Source organism: Penicillium cosmopolitanum (assembly GCF_028827165.1).
Source record: "Penicillium cosmopolitanum strain IBT 29677 chromosome Unknown utg000005l:1.0-4006212.0:1.0-4009387.0, whole genome shotgun sequence".
In the NCBI taxonomy this organism is placed as follows: domain Eukaryota; kingdom Fungi; phylum Ascomycota; class Eurotiomycetes; order Eurotiales; family Aspergillaceae; genus Penicillium; species Penicillium cosmopolitanum.
Genome location: NW_026622675.1, coordinates 1,492,749 through 1,513,011, shown reverse-complemented (window position 1 = coordinate 1,513,011; position 20,263 = coordinate 1,492,749). Strand labels below are relative to the sequence as shown.

At 46.9% G+C, this 20,263-nt stretch overlaps 9 protein-coding genes across 9 annotated transcripts; 5 read left to right on the top strand and 4 right to left on the bottom strand.

Annotated features, from left to right (window-relative positions):
* Window positions 1-867: 867 nt before the first annotated feature.
* On the bottom strand, window positions 868-2,233 carry N7509_003616 (trafficking protein particle complex subunit 13; the record flags this gene model as incomplete). The annotated part of the gene is made up of 5 exons (XM_056628253.1): window positions 868-1,158; window positions 1,319-1,837; window positions 1,920-2,043; window positions 2,101-2,107; window positions 2,167-2,233. The coding sequence occupies 5 exons, from the start codon at window positions 2,231-2,233 to the stop codon at window positions 868-870; spliced, it is 1,008 nt and encodes a 335-aa protein (XP_056490987.1).
* A 706-nt stretch (window positions 2,234-2,939) lies between these two features.
* On the top strand, window positions 2,940-3,439 carry N7509_003615 (GFA family protein; the record flags this gene model as incomplete). The annotated part of the gene is made up of 2 exons (XM_056628252.1): window positions 2,940-3,089; window positions 3,173-3,439. The coding sequence occupies 2 exons, from the start codon at window positions 2,940-2,942 to the stop codon at window positions 3,437-3,439; spliced, it is 417 nt and encodes a 138-aa protein (XP_056490986.1).
* A 1,915-nt stretch (window positions 3,440-5,354) lies between these two features.
* Window positions 5,355-6,635, top strand: N7509_003614 (uncharacterized protein; the record flags this gene model as incomplete). Its single annotated transcript, XM_056628251.1, is given in 4 exon segments — window positions 5,355-5,466; window positions 5,533-5,688; window positions 5,748-6,013; window positions 6,030-6,635. 4 exon segments carry the CDS (start codon window positions 5,355-5,357, stop codon window positions 6,633-6,635), a joined length of 1,140 nt encoding a protein of 379 aa, XP_056490985.1.
* Window positions 6,636-9,215: 2,580 nt separating this feature from the next.
* Window positions 9,216-9,661, top strand: N7509_003613 (uncharacterized protein; the record flags this gene model as incomplete). The annotated part of the gene is made up of 4 exons (XM_056628250.1): window positions 9,216-9,227; window positions 9,280-9,347; window positions 9,421-9,507; window positions 9,571-9,661. 4 exons carry the CDS (start codon window positions 9,216-9,218, stop codon window positions 9,659-9,661), a joined length of 258 nt encoding a protein of 85 aa, XP_056490984.1.
* An 823-nt stretch (window positions 9,662-10,484) lies between these two features.
* Window positions 10,485-10,775, bottom strand: N7509_003612 (uncharacterized protein; the record flags this gene model as incomplete). The annotated part of the gene is made up of 2 exons (XM_056628249.1): window positions 10,485-10,512; window positions 10,534-10,775. 2 exons carry the CDS (start codon window positions 10,773-10,775, stop codon window positions 10,485-10,487), a joined length of 270 nt encoding a protein of 89 aa, XP_056490983.1.
* Window positions 10,776-11,324: 549 nt separating this feature from the next.
* N7509_003611 (uncharacterized protein) lies at window positions 11,325-11,972 on the bottom strand (the record flags this gene model as incomplete). Its single annotated transcript, XM_056628248.1, has 1 exon — window positions 11,325-11,972. The coding sequence occupies one exon, from the start codon at window positions 11,970-11,972 to the stop codon at window positions 11,325-11,327; it is 648 nt and encodes a 215-aa protein (XP_056490982.1).
* A 2,256-nt stretch (window positions 11,973-14,228) lies between these two features.
* Window positions 14,229-16,067, top strand: N7509_003610 (Ytp1 family protein; the record flags this gene model as incomplete). Its single annotated transcript, XM_056628247.1, has 3 exons — window positions 14,229-14,499; window positions 14,555-15,843; window positions 15,894-16,067. The coding sequence occupies 3 exons, from the start codon at window positions 14,229-14,231 to the stop codon at window positions 16,065-16,067; spliced, it is 1,734 nt and encodes a 577-aa protein (XP_056490981.1).
* Window positions 16,068-17,273: 1,206 nt separating this feature from the next.
* Window positions 17,274-18,387, top strand: N7509_003609 (glycosyltransferase family 32 protein; the record flags this gene model as incomplete). The annotated part of the gene is made up of 4 exons (XM_056628246.1): window positions 17,274-17,552; window positions 17,603-17,758; window positions 17,813-18,172; window positions 18,220-18,387. 4 exons carry the CDS (start codon window positions 17,274-17,276, stop codon window positions 18,385-18,387), a joined length of 963 nt encoding a protein of 320 aa, XP_056490980.1.
* Window positions 18,388-18,631: 244 nt separating this feature from the next.
* Window positions 18,632-19,693, bottom strand: N7509_003608 (zinc-binding alcohol dehydrogenase family protein; the record flags this gene model as incomplete). The annotated part of the gene is made up of 1 exon (XM_056628245.1): window positions 18,632-19,693. The coding sequence occupies one exon, from the start codon at window positions 19,691-19,693 to the stop codon at window positions 18,632-18,634; it is 1,062 nt and encodes a 353-aa protein (XP_056490979.1).
* Between the last annotated feature and the right edge of the window lie 570 nt (window positions 19,694-20,263).

Genomic DNA, 20,263 nt, shown 5'->3' with positions numbered 1-20,263 from the left:
GATAACAAACTCGGACTCCCTTCTCGGGAGCATCTACATATCATGTTTCTCTATGCTGGACACTCGCATCATTCGGCTACTTCAAGTTCAAGCTTGGAAGTTCGATCTTTTCTATAGGAATTTTTAATTTTTTACAAAAATTCACGGTCGCCTAATCCGTCTATGCCCTTCTTCATACGACATAACAGCGTACAGTGTACCATACAGTCACCTTCCATTGCCCTGACTAGGATTCTCGATTCTTCGTACATCTGGGCAAATCAGCCACATCGCGTGTAACATCCTCCACTTAAGCATGGGCTGCATGGCCACGCCGGTTGCCGAACCCCATTGCCCTGGCGCCAGGATTCAGGCCCGCCCTACTAGGGTACTGCGGCTCGGCAGGACCTTACGCAGACCGTCGTACAAGGAGGAGCTGGCAGGGGTGTTGGGTGGGGGGATGGGGATTGAGTTAAAGACCAGGCCAGATCAGATCAGATCAGACGAGACCAGCGAGAGAATCCGAAACAACTCAGATCGAAGCTCCACTATTCATCTTGATGCACATCAAATCAAGTCAAATCAAATCAAATCATAGCCGCTGAATATGTAGAAATAGCAGGGGTTATTGCGTATAGGCAGGGTATGCACAATCACGACTGCAACGATATGTATGTACAAAGCACCACGCACGGCACGATGCCGACTCCTGTTCATTTCTTCAAATCGCCGCGCCGCGCTATTCTGCGTTGTGTTGTGCTGTGCTGTGTTGCGCTACGCACAACACTCGCGTCTGCTCTGTCTGCAACCCAAGGCGGCTCCATGCACCGGGGATTCGGGAATTCCTCGCCGCGCATGCCGTGCCACGCAACAGCCTCACACCGTGTTTCAGGTGCGTTTCCGACTCATCAAGTTGCCCGTCGTTAGGAAGCCCTTGTCGCCCATCGCACCGCGCCATTCGATCGATAATTGGCCCAGCGTCGCCCGCCCCTCCTTCCGTAAATCTTTCTGCAGGGCTTCTAGCCCTTCATGTCGGTTTTCTTCCTGCTCCACCAGGAACGCGACTTGTAGTACGTCGCGCGGGTTGAGCGTTGGTGGCCCAATTTCCGGGTCGTCTGATGAGGTGTCCCAGTTTAGGGAGACGGATTTGAACGGTGCTTTTGGGTTTAGTCTCGTTTGCTGGGGTCGTTAGCTTTTGTTTCTTGGATTGAGATTCGAAGAAGGGGGGGTTGGGAGGATAAATGCAAGCACTCCGTTCTGGTGCGATAAATGCTAGGCAGGACATGACATGACATGACGGGAGAGGAGAGGCTGCTATGCTATGCTGTGATATGCTCACCTTAACAACGACCGCACCATCCCCAACATTCTCCAGCTGTGCCTCCAGGGCAAACCGGAGCAGACGACTCTTCCCATACGGACCCAGCGACTTATTATCCACCTCCAGCGGCGGTAACTCAGATGCCTTCGTCCTGACGCTCAGACAAGGCTGCGCGACGAATTGATACAGCTTGCGGAAGGTCCGGACTCGACCGCTAGCAGCCTGGGCGTCCTGGCCGATTCTCGTCTCCGTATAACTCACGCTGACGGCGAGAATATGGTTTCCTTCTTCTTTAAGATCATACCGGACGATCTTCTGTAATGACTCGCCGGTCGCGAGACCCTCCACCTGGGCCGAGTCACTCGCTGGATCCAGGTCTAGCGAGGCGACGGATGAAGGTGTTTGCATTTCCGCTACGATCCGCACAGATGTGACCACTCGATCTGTCTCATCAACTGTTATCTCGTTATTCGCGCTTAGGGTGCAAGCGAAGGTTTCGCCCACATAGACTGATCCGAAAGCTGGGGGGAGCGTGAGCTAGTATGCAGCGTTAGTGCTGCCTCGGGTTATACTTTTGTAGGTTGAAGATAAGGACCAGTTCAGGAAGGAGCCGACTGACATTGGGGGTGAGAATAAACTGGTCGTCGGAGTCTATGGATGGGAAACTCAACGGCGCCTTGTTGGATATCTTGGTGTTTGCGATGGGTAAAGGGGATTGGTGGGCTAGTGACGGTCGCGAAAGACTGGAAGAGAGTCAGGGATCATGCAGGTAGTATAGCGAGGGGTGCGAGTAAATTGACCGTAGAACTATGTTGTAAATCAAGAGTTAGCACCTCCTGTTCATCCCCGCATTTGAGCTTGCCTACCTTTCAAAGAGACCGCATGGGGTTCCTTGGGAGCGTCGGCGCCCGACGCAGCGCGCGGGCGGGCCATGTGTAGAGGTTTGGAGGGTGTATAGATTCGTTTGATAGAATTATTGTTGTCCCGTGCGGCATTGCGGGACTCAGCGAGTCATCTTGTGGTGAGGAAGTGGTGTGTTGCTAGTCAAGCTGTTCCATCCAAGTGGATGGTTGTCGAGCTGATAGCATCGCCTATCAATGCAGCCCCACCGCTGGGTCCATCCATGACTAATCCAGGCATTGGCAGTTCGTTATAACTAGTTAACTAGTTCATTGCTGTTAGCAATGAGTCAGAATGAGTAGACAGTCGATTAATTATCAAATATTTCAGATGAAGTGGAAATATGCAATTTCTTTGAATTTCAATAGCTAGCAAATCCCCATCTGAATGGCTTTTCATGGGCATTCATTTGGTTCATGCCAGTTTATCTCCAGGTTAATCCAATAAGAGAAACAGTTCTATCATAGTTTTGATAGAAAATACGAGAGGGATCTTTGCAGATCTAGAATGTTCTCGTCAATTCAGCCAGAGGCTGATTAATTCTTCAAGATCCCTCGGTGCATGTTGGGGGCCTAAATCATGATTAATGATTAACATAAAAACGCCCACATTCCAAATGCGGGGATAGTCAACTTCCAAGGTTGAACTACAATTTGCTACTTAGTACTCACTCCTGAATAACTCGAACCCCTCCGAAGACACTCCCAATTAAGGATTTGATCTAAAACTTGCCATCATCATGCCTAACACCATTACTGGCAGCTGTGTCTGTGAAAAGGTTCGCTACGAACTCACCGGATCGCCCATCACCAACATTATCTGCCACTGCGACACCTGCCGCAAAATCACCGGATCTGTATTCATGGCGAACAGCGCATACACCAGAGAAGTAAGTGTGAAACCTCTTCAACCCTCTCAAATCATCCCTTAATACTAATACGAGACAGAACTTCAAAATTATCACCGGAGAAGACGTTCTCAAAGTCTACAACGATAAGCCCCCCCGACTCAAGAAATACGATCCACCGCCACTTCTGCTCAAATTGCGGCTCTCCGGTCTATACAACATCGACCGGAACCCCGGGATATGAGAATATGCTTACTGTTACGGCCGGTACTATGGATATTGGGAACAACTCCTGGAAGCCTTCACTTGAGGTATTTTGCATGAGGCGAAGGGGGTTTCTTAATCCTTTCGAAGGCACGGATAAGCATGAGAAGAGCCCCGAATCATTCTAGGAACTCTATGGATGGGTCACGTACAATTTTCATTGGATGTTAAGATAAATATATATGCCAATCTGCTTCTGCATCGATAGCTCTCACTAAATTGGAACTTTCAATGAGCAACCTTTCATAATTTCTCAATTAATGTGGCTTATACTTTGGCCTGAAGGGAGAAGTTCCTGCACGCACTCGATGCGTCCAATCCAGGCGACTTACAAAAGACAAATGAGTGGCCGGTTACATACAATTTATGGCCAAAAATATCAATTGTTCTCATATAAGCGGCTATAGAAATCCAGGCTCAGTTGTAGATGTCAGCATGAGGTTATAATCCGTCATTAGTTCAATAGTCGTACGAGGCATAACTATCCACCTGGGCAAGTGATGGATAGTTTGATCCCTGATTGATGTGGGTGTTGCGCCGAGGACCAAATGTTTGGTACCTACTAGTAGGCGTCTAGGCACCCAATTATATCTACTAGTTGCTGTCTACTCGCATCTCTCCCGATATCCTTCCTTCTACATGCCTAGAATCTCACCGAATGCTACTACATTTTGCTTGATATTCGTATCGAACTGGCAACCTGTCATATCTCGGTTCTCCACATTATTATACTAAGCCTTTTTGTCTCAAAATGCCGAAGTTTTGGACGCATCGTTTTCACACTGTTCACAATCTCAAGACCACCTAAGACCTTCCTAACTGATATTTCCTAATGCACTAACCTTCCAAATATTTCGTAGAGTTTTATGTCCAAGTAGATGTAACGACAACGGGCTCTAGACCATTTGTTACAACTTGAAGGCATTTCAAAAAGAACAGGATATCAATTCGGAGTTTCCACTATGTAATGACTTCCGCCCGGTGCAGTCCAGCCCAGATAACACAGCCCCCAATCCCATGGCCCTGGCAGTAGACCTGGAGATCTCTATATCTTATGCTGAGTCCAGGCTTCGTGTTTAGAAACGCAAAGTATTCTAGTCTAGCAATATCTAGGCGAAACAGAACTGATGTAAGTATCTTTTATTCTAAAGGACAAGAAAACTGTAGACTGCAATAATTTAAATGGTCAACCGTCTACGGAGTATTTTGTCCATCTTAAGTTGTTATGCAAAATGTTGGTCTTGGGCCTACCTTGCTTGACCGGGGGTGGGGCCGCCAATTAACTTGATCAAACTTAGAACGTGGACCTGGTGGGCATTCCGGAGAATTTTTCTAGTTGGGACTCGGACAGCAAAAATGAGTGTCTAGGCCGCCAACTAAAAACTAGAAGGCTAATTCAAAACCGGGAAACCTATGAGGTGAGGGCTCATTCGGGGGTGGGTCCGCTATAGAGCTTGACCGGGAATTGATTTTAGGCATCAAGAATACTTCATACGCTTAAAGCAATGATCACCTCTATGATCAATCAAAAGCAAAGACCCTTAGTACCTGTCTTCACTTTTGCATCAAGACAAGCAACAACAGCTGCGGAATGGCGGGTTATTATTTTACACTTACATTGGATCATTACATTCCAATTCGCGTACTTCCTGACAGAATGAAGCAATAGTTCATTGGAATATCCAAAAGTTTAATGTTTTGCTTAATTTCTTTTTCCTTTTACAGCCAGGGGTACGGAGAATTCGTGTCTACCTCTGGCAGCACGGAAGGCGATCCACTTCATCTAACAGCAAAACAAAGTATTGCCACGAGGCCTGGAAACATAATCTCATTGGACGAAATATGTGAATTTTTCGATAGAACCCATATAGCTAGTTTATGGCAAACAGGACTTCGACATGAGATGTGGGGCGAGAAATACACAGCATGTCTTGACATGCGGACAGACATACGCTATAAAACTGACTGGCCCTGGAGGATATTCAGATACTAATTGTACAGCATTATCTTTGTTTGATTCACAAAATAATTGCAGATTTCGCCATGCCAACGGTCAAAAGCATTGTTTTGGCCTTTGCTACAGCGGCTAGTGCCGCCTCTGTGGACTCGAAGTCCCACGCAGGAAGTGATGTACTCACCCTCGGCGTTCTTGGCGGTATTGTTATCATTCCCAACTAGATGCTTCCTGAGCCGACTTGACTAACCTGCGCAATCTTTTTAGATTACGGCTGGACTGGCTGGGAGCCCGCTTCATTGAATTTCTGCAACAATGTGATGCCTCGCCTGGTCGCTAATAACATCACCATTCCCCGCGAGCTCCAGAATGACTGCGATGCTGGTGATCGTGGAAACATCGCCAATGCCACCGCGGAGCAGAGTAAGTTTTTATTTCCTCCGCCTTTTCGTATGAATGTTCTCGGCTAAATGAATGGCCAGCTGCCACTGCATCTTACATCGGCAAGGTTTGCGCTATGAAGAACTGCAGTGCCATCGTCTCCGTCGGTGATAACTTCTACTCCAGCGCCATTGACTTCTCTACTGGCGGAGTTAATCGCTTTGAGGAGGCTTGGTCTACCATGTACAAGGGTGGAATCTTTAACAACACCCGCTGGTACCAAACATTGGGTAACCATGATATTGTCAAGGGCCAAGCTGGCGTGGACTTTCAGACCAAGATAGCCCCCCCTGTACGACAGCCGATGGTACTTCGGCACAGAGGGACTTCCCTATTATACTTATGACCTGGCTGGTAAGGACTGGAAGGCCACCTTCGCAGTTGTGGACTCAGATTGCTTCATCAACAAATACCAAGAGGACACTTCGGTCTACCAAAACGAATACACCCTATCCTGCTACAAAGATAAGCAGGTCCAGGTTGACTTTGTCGAGCAGGCCTTCGCCAAGTCCGATGCTCAATGGAAGTTTCTGCAAATCCACCACGGCTATATGTCTTCCAGCACCAACTTCACTGAGCTTGCTCCCTTTGTTGAAATAGTTGAGAAATACAAGGGCATTGTTGTTAATGGCCACGATCACTGCCTCGCCCACTATTACTCCAACAACACCAACTTCATCCTGACTGGTGGCTCTGGATACGCCGAGCCCGGAGACTGCAACTATGGCGTCGCCTTGGGCCCCTACGCCAAGTTCCTTGGTGCCAACTCCCAGGGAGCTGGCAATGGTTTCGTGACTATGGACATTAGCAAGAAGTCCGTCAACGTTGAGTACTATGCTCGGGACATGTCCTATGAAGGTGGTGACTTGTACCCTGTCAAGAACCAGATGAAACCTATCTATTCGTTTATGGTCGACGCTAGGAAATGAGCTCATCTAGCTTGACGAGGGGTTTTAGAATGTTTTGACCTCTGGGCAGTTATTCAGTCTTTGATTGTTGCTCCAAAAAATCTACTGGTAGGCAATTACTAGTAGCGTTATCAATGTCCTTTAAAAACATCTTGATTTTCACATTACCTGACACTATATTCATCAATAATCTCCTACAAGGACTCTCGCGCCCATATCCAATATATAGAGGACCGATACCTAGGTAGGCAGGCCAATATGCCACCACCTGCGCGTTGGCTCAACGCTGACGATTTTGAACCAGCCCATCCACTAGCCCCATACATAGTACCCCATCATCGCTAGCCAAATCATAAACCAAGTACCAAAACGAGCCAACTCCCACCACTTCATTCGACCCATCGATGTATGGTTATATGACAGTGTTTTGAAAGGGTCGCTGGGACGATCTCCACCGAAATTCCATCCATTGCTACGTTGGTCCCTGTAGGAACCGTAATCGACACCATCATTTCTGATGAAAGAATTCGCTGCAGGGGAGCGGAAATTCCTGTGCCGAATTGTCGATGATGTCGACGAACATGTTTGCGATGAGATCATAAAGTCCGATCTACCTGTGCTTCCACTGACAGAACTAGGCTGTGATAAGTTAACTGCCGTATTCTGGATTCTTTGCCAAATTGGTTCAAAAGCCTTTCCGAATTCACTACTGGCGGATTCCCGAAACGTTCCCGGCGACGATTTAATGTGCTCAATGACTGCAGAATTTCTGACACAATTTGCCCTTGGTAGCGGATTAGTGTCGTGTGCGGGCTCGAGATCAGCAGAGGCGGTATCATTCTCAACCAAATCCTCCGGCCAAGCCCAGGCAGGGGTCACGCTGTGACGTTACTCGATCTGCCAGTTCCTCCGTAACCTTAGCCAGTGCTTGGCCCCTAAAGGAGCCTTACCAACTACCAAGAGGCTAGTTTGGGGGTACATGGAGGTCAGCCTCTTCAGTGCACGAGTAGCTGCCCTGCAGGGGCCTTCGAGGTTGTGAGGATCAAAGACCGCCCTTTGGACCCAGAACACGGCGAGGAGTGCCATGCCTCTGGCACTGCAACACAGCTACGGCGCTCCAGAAGCGCAGGGTGGTCAGGAGTTGTATACAGGGGTATTTTACAGTGGTGATGCAAAAGTTTGAAGCTTCCCATGGGCCACCATTTCTGAACACTTCTAATGACAGACTAGTAGCTACCTGATATGGAATAGATTGGCCAATTTATTCCATATCAGGTAGCTACTAGTCCGCCATTAGAAGGGCGAGGCCAGACCGGTCAACAAGGGCTTGGAATTTGCGGTGCTAGCGTAAAATACCGCTATACGAGTACATATACAACTACTGATCACCCTGCGCTTATGGAGTGTCGAAGTAACACAGCAGCCCAGATGAGTGGCAAATTGTGGAGTAAAATTCTCATTGTTTCAACGGTCGGCTTTTCTTCAAGGCGACCTTTTTGACTTTTGCGACCGGGAGTAGAAACGCTTTACCTGTCTGAGCACCTGCTGGATTTTTCGCTACAGGGCGCAACTGTAGAAATTTATAGCGGCATGAGTTCTCTTCTCCTAGCTTCGTTGCGGGCTACGAGGCTTCTTTATCAAGAAGCACCAAGGCCTGTTTATAGTCCTTTCGGGTCCGGGATAAAACCCTTCTACATTATGGTTGAGAACAACGTCCCTCTTAACCTTTTGATACAATCCTTCTATGTTAATCTAATTCTTGGGTTTCTTCTTCCGCTTGTTTTGACCCTCGACGTGCCGATAGAGTAAGTAGCCGCAACCCCTCTCGATTTATATTTGCTTTCCTTAGCTTCGAGTACTTGAGCTGGATAATCCACTATGCGACTGGAATTCTTGTGGCAACCTGTAACGAACTAGATCGTCACCATAGTTGATGCCTTACGTATGTGGCACCCACTTCGGCATTCACTGCCGTACTGGCTTCCGTCCCAGCTTCCTTCTCCCTCAAGCTATTGTTTTGGTCGAACCGCTACTACTACTACCCTTTATCGATATCCCTACGTCGTATCTTGATCTCTGTGAGTATCTGAGAATTCTCACAATAGCGGAGAAATAGTGCCAAGTTTAAGTTCTGGAGATGGAGACTTCTCCATCTATCTCCACGGGCTAAACTAGAATTCCCAGACACACAAATTAGCCATGATAACTAGAATCAATATCAATTATAAGAGTGAGAAGGTCTATTTAAATCCAGTTTATAGTTTATATGAAAAGTACGGCCGCTTCCTCTGACAAACAAGAAATCGAGATGGATGGTGTATGTGATGGTAATTACCCCGCACCATTCTTTTTCAGAGGTCTAGATCACAAGACAGGCCTATGCCTCCCACTAAATTGAGGTCATGGTACCCCAATCTAACTCTTTTTGGTGGATAAGTTGAACTTCATCCATGGTTACAACAATTTTTAATGTAGAACCTATGATGATATGATGTCAAAGAGTGTTCGGTACTTAAAGCTCTCTTCGCCCCACAGTAGCTTCGCCGCCGGAACTTTTCTTTGAAATTCAACATTGGATACCCAGAACCAAAACTACCGAAGATGCATTTAATGGTAAGCTTGAGATCCTGAAATAAGTATTCGCAACTAACACCCATTGTGAAAGTCTGCTAGTGTCCGCTTTGCTAGCGTGGAAGAATGGGAGAACTTCAGCAAGAACGACGATGAAAAAGCGTATGTTCTATCCTTTCACTATCCATTTAGCTCAACATTAAAACCGAGATTATTGTATTAATATCAATTTCAGACTTGAAAACATGTTTACTGGCAAAGGAGCGATCGTCCAGAAACCAATCAGTTCCACCCATGGCTTGCCTCCAATTCATAATGTGAGGTAAGCATCTTCAATTCCGTCGCTATCTTTTCATGGCTTGCTAATATCACCCCCATGGTATAGACTTGAGGCGCCAGATGATATGGAAGCTGAAGATCTGCAAGGCTCTGAATTTCCAGCGGGTGTTCTGGTACATATTGAGGAGGACCTCTAAGGATTTGAATATCAGACGTCCGTGTCACACATGGTATTTTTATCTCGTTTTGAGAGGCCTATAACCAGGAAAAGCAACAAATGGGAATTTTCTGCAGAATGCGAGAGGCTGTACGCGATTATGATCTTTGCCAAGGGGTCCTTTTGTATCGTTATTCACGTACGCAATGCCCCGTCCATCCCTCTTGGAGTCTTGATCCATATTGCGAAGAGATTTCTGATTTTGTTTCCTTGTTCTATGTTTCTTTTTTTTTGGCCTCTCGAGGATAGGAAAGTAGTTGACAACGTCATCGTTCGGAAATATAGTCGCCTCAAAATTTGCTAGCCATTGTAGCAATCACCTCGAATCTAGTCTTCGGGGATATCCTGCCATATGAAAAGATAAGACGTCCAGGTCCACCCCACTCCACCTCACACGTACCGCTTCTTTCACGATATTCAGCCTCAGAGTGACGCTGAGCTAGAACCCGAGGATAGATAATTTCCCCAGGAACATCCTCTACACGAACCGGAATAGCCTTGGATCTGGAATCAGCCGATTCATTAAAAGGATGGAGGCTAGTTTTTGAGCAATGCACAGGGCAATAACACCATCGACAATTAAATTGATTGAGAAGCAGAAAAAGCGTTGTGGATTTGGTCTCTTTCGTGTCGCTAACACAGAATTCTAACTAAACACCATTAATTCCTATTAGCCACATTTTTCCTCCGCCCGTAAAGTCATCCTCATTACCCTAAACATTCAAGGCTAAGCATTGTCTAGTGAAAACCTTAGTATAAAAGGCAGATCAATCGAGAAAGGTAAAAAACGAAAAAGACATGAATCAATACTGATCAAGAAGGAGCTCCGGCCTATGTATTCCGAAAACTTACCAATGGGTGCCGGTCCTCCAACAAACCTTCCAGTCATCGGGTTTCGAATGACGCCCATTTCGTGATCGGGTTCGAGACTCATCGGGCGGGGAAAGATGCTTGAGAATTGGCCATTGCTTGAATGCAAGTCTTATGAGGCTGTTGGTGGCAGCGTCCAGAAGCTTGCTGAATTCGTCCGCCATGATTTCGATAATCTTGCTGATGACAACAAATTTGAGAACTTTCCAGCCGATTTGGTCCATCATATCTGGGCCTTTTTCAGCCCCAATTCTGGTGGGCCTTCGTGATCACAGGACTGCACCTACATATTAGCATGAACGCAAATCAGCTATACAGTATGACTTACCCTCGAGGCTCCGAGTAAAGGCGGACAAAGTGAGGAGAAGGAAGATCACCACCTTATGCTAGGAGGCGATGAGAGGATGAAAAGGATGAAAAGGTGGCGGTATGAAGAGAGAAAGCCTGTGATTGTGTACCTGGGTAGCTACGCTATGCTATCTAGATACGGAAGGAACGGAACGGTTGCCAATGAGCAAGGAAGGCACGTAAACTCATGAATGACATACATCGTCATTGGCACTTTCCCAGTGTAAAAACTCGGATAAGGCGGATGGAGCCAGCGGTCAATATTTATTACTAGTAAAATGTATACAAAATGTATAACTACTAGTAGTTAGAACTACAGTCCCAAGTCGTTGCTGCATTTTGGCTGATAAACTTGAAATTAGTGTACACTCTGGCTATTTAAAAGCATCTCGTCCGCATGAACGGATTGCAAGGCATATATTTCATCACGAGGGTCCACTGAAGTTCTCGCTGAGAAAAAGTAAGTCATCACTATCCTGCCAATTCACATTAAATTCCATCGAATTCCATATCGAGAAGTCGAGGTCAAAATGTGGCTCCGCCTCCGGCGGAAGGACTGTCGTCGCTACTTCACGTTCGGCTTGTGCAGCGGCATGCCGTAGATTTGCCTTGATCATGCCCCTGGCCGCCACATCTGCGACAAAGTTATTAGCCATAAAGGACCGTGCTTTGCCCACGAACGGCGTGTCTTTGTTCCAGTCTTCGTAGTCAATCATATTTTCGATAATTCTGCAGACTCGCATGCATTGATTTCGTCGATCATTGGCCGTTTGAGAGATGTCCCTCATGAGGGTAAAGGTCTGTCTTATAATGTTTCTGACACCCGTTTCGTCTATTATTTGACTGGGTGCTGTTCCGAGTATGCGTAAGAGGAAGAAGACTGCGTAGCTTGCAGCGCGCAATACATGAAACGTTCCCTTTCTCAGTGCGTCGGGGAACGTTGCCAGCACTGCCAGAAGCTGCCTCGCCGTGATGCTGCTCTGTGCGATGATTTCATTCTCCGGGTGGATATCTTTCAGGGGCTCGGCTTTTTTTTTGGTCGAGAAAGTAAGCGTATAGACTGAGCCGGGCATCAAGGAATGACACTTCATCAGCAGGTGACCATTCAGACGCGTATTTGTCTTGTATCATGGAAAGCTCGGTTTCAAACATCCGCACGAACGGAAGCGGATCTGCCGCGAGTCCGGTGGTCGAGGTTTCACATTCCCCTAGGGCAGTTGAAATTTTTGAGGTGATGATAGCGATGTGTAGTTGAATCCTCATAGTCGTCGATACCCCGGGCATGGGGAAATTCACAGAATGAATAATTGAGTGGTCAATTCTGATGGAACCGGGTACTCCGAATCTCGCGGTATGCCTATAATGTAATCAGTGGGCTTCAAGACAGGCTTAGTGATAATATTACCATTGATCAATGATGAAACAAGATAGCCAGGTTATCCTCCGAACCTCCACGGTTCCGATCTCCGATGCCTTTGCAGCAAATAGAATGAACGGATATTGTGGACGATGCAAACCCAGAGACCGTGCCATGGAAATTGCGACTGCAGAATACATTGAGAACGGCTCTCTGTTCATGTCTTCATGGGGAAATGACCAAACACAAAGTAGAAGTAAAGCTTGAACAAGGTAAATGGATTTAGTACCAATGAGAATGATGTCTGCTATCAATTGCCTTGAAAGAATTTGCAACCGACTGTAGTCAGATGCATACTTCTCGGAGTCCTTGCTGGCAATGGCCAATACGACCCAGAACAACAACGGTGCTTTTTCGTAGCTATCCATTATGGCGCCAGGGTCAAGCAATAGCGGAAATCTTGGATCTACATGGGAATAGTACCTAATATGTTGTGAGCAAATAAAAGAGAGAAAAAAACAGCAATGACGGGACCTACTCTTCTAACAGTTCTGCCACAACACTGGATGTGAGGTGAACGCCGGTAGCTTCATGACTAAACCGAGCAGATCTTTTCCTGCCAACTCGCAATTCGGCAGTTATGCTTGCAAGAGACGCATTCAAGCCAGTTAAAGGTGTTTCCGGTCTCGGGGACAGATCAGGCGGCCTAGTACCTGATCCCTCGGATTGGGGTGTTCCGTATGCAGGCTCATCTCCCGTATATCCATGGCGGGGTTTTAGACTATTCGATTGGAGTGAATATTCGGCACAGAAAAAAAGGACACTGGGCGAAGTTTTACCTCCTCTTGTGTGTCCTTCTAAATGTAGGATCAACAGAGCACCGCTCATCCGCTTTTGCACAGGCCGAGCAAGGTGCAGGGAATCTTTGACTGGCATTGCATTTTACCTGAAGACATGATTAGCTTTCAACCTGCGATCGTTGGCTTTAGGAAAAAGGGCCATAGAGGAAACTGATTTTCACCTTCATCTGGCGACATCGCATACAAGGCACTCCGGCGCGGCGGGGCTTGATGCGAGAGGTCGAATTTCCATGCGAGCGAGCCGGTGTGGATTGGATATTCTCCATTCCGATTGACCAAGAATGAATGTCCTAAATCAACTCGTTGCTAAGCCACGATAAAAAAAAACCTCGAATAATCCGTCATCTGGCGAGTGAATGTTCATTGAAACATTGATAACAACATGGATGCCTACCTCTCCTTGACACGGCGTGGTTGTGAGCTGATCAGCATCGCATCCGGCGAAACTCGCCGGATGTAGCGTGATATCGCTGACACGTCTTATTCGTCATTCGAATCAGGCCCCCCACCCGCCTTGTCTTGGCTAGTGCCAGTATAGCTTTTGCCAAGAATCATCTTTAAGATCCGGTTATCAATAGCTGTTGGCAAATTACACTTCGCTGGATTATTGCTGCGTGATTCTTACGGCCGCTCAGAATAGAGACTGTTGCCTACAGCATGACGAAATTGAATGGGGGTGGGGCTGAAGAAAAGCGCCGCATCATTTCGCGTTATCTCCGTCTCCGAAGCATTGAAAATCAGGGCTGATGAGACTTTTGTGCTATTTTTGCTTTCCATCTTGATACATAATAGTTTGTGATTTATTTGAGGCCCAACGCTTTCTCCTTGAGCTAACAAATTACTGCATTCTGCCCGCCGAACCGAGCCGACCCTCTTACCTGACCAGGTACGTACTACTTGTATACTTACAGCACCCACAGGCATACTTATTTCAAGTCATATATACTAGTATATCCATCTTATTCTGTCACCGAGGCACAACTCAATTTGGACCTCAAGAACCTTCGATAGTATTTTGGGCTGATTGAACTTCCCACCCCAGCGTGCCCTCTTACAAACCGATAACTCCTCTGGTTACTTCCCACGGACTTTGCGACCATTTGCTCAACTCAATGAAGCTATTAACTCGACCTGCCTACGAAACACTTCTCTTCGTGTCTCTTGCGATAGCTCATGATAACGATGGATCAATGGATATAGACACAACAATGAGGGCAGTGGATGTGCACGCAAGTTCTATTATCGCAAACCCAACAGCTCCCGTCGCACGCAATAGCCAAGACCAAGGTCCTACGAGCTACTTTTCCTATGGCGAGTACTCGAGCACCATCCTGGCGCATATTGTGCTGATGACCATAGGATGGTGCTTCATTCTTCCTGCAGGTAAGCTAAATTCTAGTTCTATCAAATATCGAAAACGCGACTAACTCCACGGCAGTCGTTCTACTTAGTACTGGCCGTTCGCGCCTTGCGCTGCCGTTGCATTTTCTATTCCTAGTCTTCAATGCCCTCAGTCTACTTTTTGGAATCATCTATAACAGTCAGACCCCCGATTTGTACGAGTATAACGCCCACCCCAAGATCGGTTGGATTGTGTCATGTGTCATGACCTCACAGATTGTCCTGGCCTTGATATTTGTGTACAATGGTCGAGGCGAGTCCAAGCTGCGGCAATGGAGATCTTTCAATCGTGTTGCGTTTATCCCTGTCGCTACAGATGAGCAACAATACCACTCGTCCGGCGAAAGTACCCAGGGAACTGAATCAAGTTTGTCGATTCGCAGTCCTCCACTGTCAGACTACGATTCGCAAGCCGACTATGATGGCTTCGAAAACCCCGAAGATCCCCATCCACTACGTCGCTGGCTTAATATTTCTGTTGTCAATCGATTCCTCGCAAAACCCATGTCTGGAAAAGCCTCGGACAGCATTCTACGCATTTCCAATAGCCTATATGATGTGATCGATCGTATCATTCTTCCATTTGGCTTTATTGCTATTGTCACAGGGGCTGTTACTTACGGTGGCATATTCAAGAGCGGCGAGATATTCAATGGCCTAGCGCACTTTATAAAAGGTGGAATCTTCTTTTGGTATGGTATTCTCACCCTTGGACGCTTTATCGGAGCTTGGGCAGATCTAGGGTGGGCCTGGAACAAGAAACCCCCAGAAAGTGTCGTCGGTTGGAAAGCCAAAGTCCCATCAGGCGAGTTTGTGGAGTCATTTGTTATCTGGCTGTACGGCACCAGCAATGTCTTCTTAGAGCACCTGGCTGGCTGGGGGAAAGAGTGGACGGTATCTGATATGCAGCACGTCTCTATTTCTATCATGTTCTTTGGTGGTGGTCTTGTCGGCATGCTCTTTGAATCCCAGCGTATTCGGGACATGTTAAACAACACCTTGTTACGCTTACGGCCCCTTCCTTGTGAATCTGATGAAGAGTTCTGGCAGCCTCCTAAGTCACAGGGGGCTCACATTAATCCGATGCCAGCTCTTATCATCATGCTGCTAGGGTTGATGATGGGATCCCACCACCATGACAGTATGACTTCGACTATGGTACACAAACAATGGGGCAATATGCTCGTGGGATTCGCGATTGCTCGCGGAATGACGTACGTCCTGCTATTTCTGCGTCCATCAACCTCGTACCTCCCGGCTCGTCCCCCCACTGAGATCGTGGCTGCATTTTGCCTTATATCCGGAGGACTCATATTCATGCTCAGTGTAAGTTACTACTGCAAATCTAATAGGGCCGCTCCACTAACAGTGAATAGGCCCGTCAAGTGATCGAATCCATGGAGTTCTATGAGCTGGACGCCATGTTTACCTTCACCGTGGGAATGGGTTTCACAGCCTTTATTATGTCGCTGGTGGTTCTTAATATCGCAATCAGGGCGTGGGCCTTGAATCGTGCCAGTGAGGGTACACAAAATAGACCGCTATCCTGAAAATAATAAAGATTTGGAGAGGCCATTGAAATATATACGGGCGTCATTGGGACGTGAAGATTTGAGCTAGGATGGTATGTAAAAAATGAAATTTAGGGAGAGAACCAAGAGCGCAGTGGGCACAGAACAAAATGCTATATGATCGGACGGATACTTTAACAAGAATTAATTGACTGCGAGAGACTAAATACACGCGTTGAATGCACCCATTGACGGAGCTATTTCAAGATGGGGGTAGATGGAAAAGCGCCGGCTCTGCTGCGGAATCATATCAGTGCTACATTCCTCGTAATTAACCAATGAATAGGATCCTACCAGAGAAATTTCCCGTTTAAATTCCAAGAAGCTATTCACGTTCAATGAAAAAGACCGTCTTGATCACCTTGGAAAACACCTAGTCGATGGAAGCGCAGCCAGCCTTGCCCGTTTGTGCGCGCATTATATAGCCCCCTAAGATCTTCAAGATGTTCGTTCAGAAGATATAGCGAAAATAAAATAGTTACCGCCACTATCAATGCAATCCAAATTCCATTATGCATGATGAAGTCGGGACTCCGAATTCAAGTCGCTGTTGAACACTGCCAGCGCGACTATGTGTTCCCTAGCGCAGGAACCTGAGTTTCTCAATAATATTGGTTTAAGCTATCGATTCTTAATATGAGTGGCGATCTTGTGAATAAGTAGGCAGCAAGATAAAAAATTCGAACAAAGACCAATTTATATGGGGTCAGATGGGGCAGCAACTTGAAGTGTCTACTGACTAGTGTGGCTGTGGAATGCATTACTGGTCCAGCGATCATCCAGCGAAAATCTAGCGCACATCCAGCGAAAGTTCGCCTAATATCCAGAGAGCATCCAGTGAAGCAAATTTCTATTTTAACATTGCCTTTTTCTATTATCCTTTTCTATTTGTAACATACGGCGTCTTTTTACCTTTCAGAATCCGTTTTGCTCTCCATCTAGTCATTCTTCCTTATACATTCTATTTTCTCTCACAGATTGAGGCACGGATCTAACGTCTTAGTCTCCTTTTCGACCTAATAACCCGAGGCTGAATAAGAGGTATCGCCCTCTACGTGAATCTCGAGATCTCAAAACTTGAAAGACACGGGATACTACCTTGCTGAGACGATTTGACGACCCAGATTTGTGGTTTAATGAAGTAGTCGCAATCGTCTCCCAATTTGACTGATCTCAGCCATCATCATGCGGCGCGGTCTTTCGATATTTCTCCTCGCCTGCTTTCTCGGTATCGTTCTCCTGGTTCGCAATATCTGGACACTTTTATCGCTACTTGTCGAAGATGCTACCGCTGACGCGATCCACCGTGCCGAATTGCCTTCTCTGAACTCCAGCCTGATCGACCAACGCCCCCAGATCATTCCTAAAATAATTCACCAGACTTATAAAGACAAGAGTATTCCTGATGTCTGGTTTGGCGCCCAAAAGAGCTGTATTGACCTGCATCCAGACTACGAGTATATTGTACGACTCCCATTCGACCCGACCGGAATTGGTGCTAATGAACGTTTTAGTTGTGGACGGATGAGAAATCGCGTAATTTTATCGCTGCCAAATATCCCTGGTTCCTTAAGACTTTTGATGCCTATAAATATCCTATCCAGCGCGCAGACTCAATTCGCTATTTCGTTCTGGCCTATTATGGCGGAACTTACATTGATTTGGACGACGTATGTTTACCCAGAAATAATGATTCCTCATACACATGGTCTAACTCGCACCAGGGCTGCAATCGTCGCTTGGATCCCCTGCTGGCTTACCCAGCATGGCTACGCCGCACTGTGCCAACTGGGATCTCCAATGATGCAATGGGCTCTGTGCCCCAGCACCCCTTCTTCCTGCGCGTAATCGAATTACTCCAGCAGTACGATCGCGACTGGCCTCTCCCCTATATCACCGTTATGTACTCCACCGGGCCACTCTTCCTGTCAGTCATCTGGAAAGAGTATATCCAAGACCCTCCGTCCGAAGCGAACCGTATCCGTGTTCTTATGCAGGATGAGTACAAGAAGCACCCTTGGAGTTTCTTCACCCACCATGTAGGAAACAGCTGGCACGGCAACGATGCGCAGTTAATTTTCTGGGTAAATATATACCGAGTCCCATGTCAAATCATAGCTTACAAACATAGATGGGCCAACACTGGATGCTCCTCACTTTCTGCGGCATCCTCCTCGCTTTCGCCGTCGGCTGCTGCCTCCTCTGTGCCTATGGTCGAATTGTACGACGAGGGATTCAGTATCGATACAGCTATTCCAAGGTCCCTTTCTTTTCAGAGCGCTACATACATGATGTATAGTCATGTGAGATATCCAGGGCTTGAATATGTACTAGTATAGTATTTGCGAATTAATTTGGCGGAATCTAGGTCTTCATACTATTGGAAAGAAGAACCGTACCTACACATTTTATTACCACCCCAGTAACAGATTACTAACTAGTACCTACTAGTTAGTAGGCGACTATACTTTGAAGAAAAAGGACATTCAAATTCTGTCCGGGACTACAAGCTTGACGGAATAACCTTCGAATTCTTTCTCCCATTAAGCATTTGGGCGGAAGATAACCTTCTCACCAGATACACCATCCTTGTTCAACTTCAAAGCTGCCTCCACCGCCTCAATACCACCATCAACTACTCGCACCCGGTTAGGGACAAACAATCCCTTAGCAATCCATCCATCCGCACCTCCAAGGTAGCGCGCCATAGGCACACTCAGATGTCGTAGAGCTGGGTTGCTCCCAATACCCAGAATCATCTTGATATTGACTTGAGGTGTCTTAGACTGACCCAATTTCTTCGCCTCCTCATTAGCACTCTGCACCACAACCACATTCTCCCCAACCCCGCTCGCCTCGACGATCTGAACACCCAACGCCTGTGTTTCCGGACCCGAGATTGAGTCAAACACATAGCGCAGCGGCAGATCTCCGCTCGCAGCCTTGAATTCCTTCGCCGTCGCCGCCTTGCGATCCAGGACAACGTGCGCGCCCAGGCTCTTCAAAAACTCGTGGTGAATCACACTGGCATTGGTAATAATCCGCGTGAAGCCGGATAGGCGCGCAAACTGGATAGCGTACTGTCCCACGCTGGAGGAACCGCCGATGATCGCGATCGCTTGGTCCTTTCCAGCATTGCTGCCATTGGGCGCCCAAGGCGGGGTGATTCCGTGACCTGTCTGGTCATAGAAGCCAGCGACGACTGCCATAGTCGCGAGACTGATACCAGCTGCTTGGTCGTCGGTTATGTTGGAAGGGGTCTGGGAAACCAAATCCGCGGGCATAGAGCAGTACTGCTGGAAGGTTGAGGCATCGTAGTCGCCGATGATTCCCTGGAAGAAGACACGCTCGCCGACCTTGAGATTGGTGACCTCGGATCCTACGGCAACGACTTCGCCGGCAGCATCGGATCCGAGGACAGCCGGGTACTCCTTGATGAAGGCATTGTAGTCGCGAATCTTCCAGTCGACGGGGTTGATGGCAGTGGCGGTGATCTTGATCGCTACATGGCTGGGTTGAAGGGGTTGGAGTGATCGGTCTTCTATCTTGTGTTGCGCAAATGGTTCAGGGACCACGGCGGCTTTGAATGACGCGGGAATGCTCATTTTTATTTTCGTTCAAGTTTGTGATGTTGGAGAGATGATGAATTGGAGAAGGAATTCTTCATGTCGTCACACTGAGTGGGGACCTCAAATACCCCACACCTCCGAGTCGTCACTGTGATTTATAATCGTTAAATTGTTGATATTAACCAAGGTAATGGTATGTACATAATAGAAGAATTAACAGACTGGTTATGACAGGCTTTAATTTCTCGTGTCTTGGTCTTTTTTTTTCTACATTATTTAGTCTTTGGATGCTGTTCGGTAGTAATTTCACTTAAAAACTCACCGGCACTCGACTTGCCCGTTACCATATATCCAGTGAATGTATCCATTCCGAGTCTACCACCTTGCTACTACCTAGGTAGTAGTATCTGATCTTTTCCTATAGCACATTATGCCACCATTCCGATTCTCCGAGTCAATCCCAATTACCTAGGTATGTCACAACAATATTTGGATTGATATAGCATTTAGACATGTAAATCTTTTAATATAATGCCGTACTAGTTTAAACACATCTAGTCATTTTAAAACCTTGGAAGATGCCATTTCGAACCCACATCCTGGAAG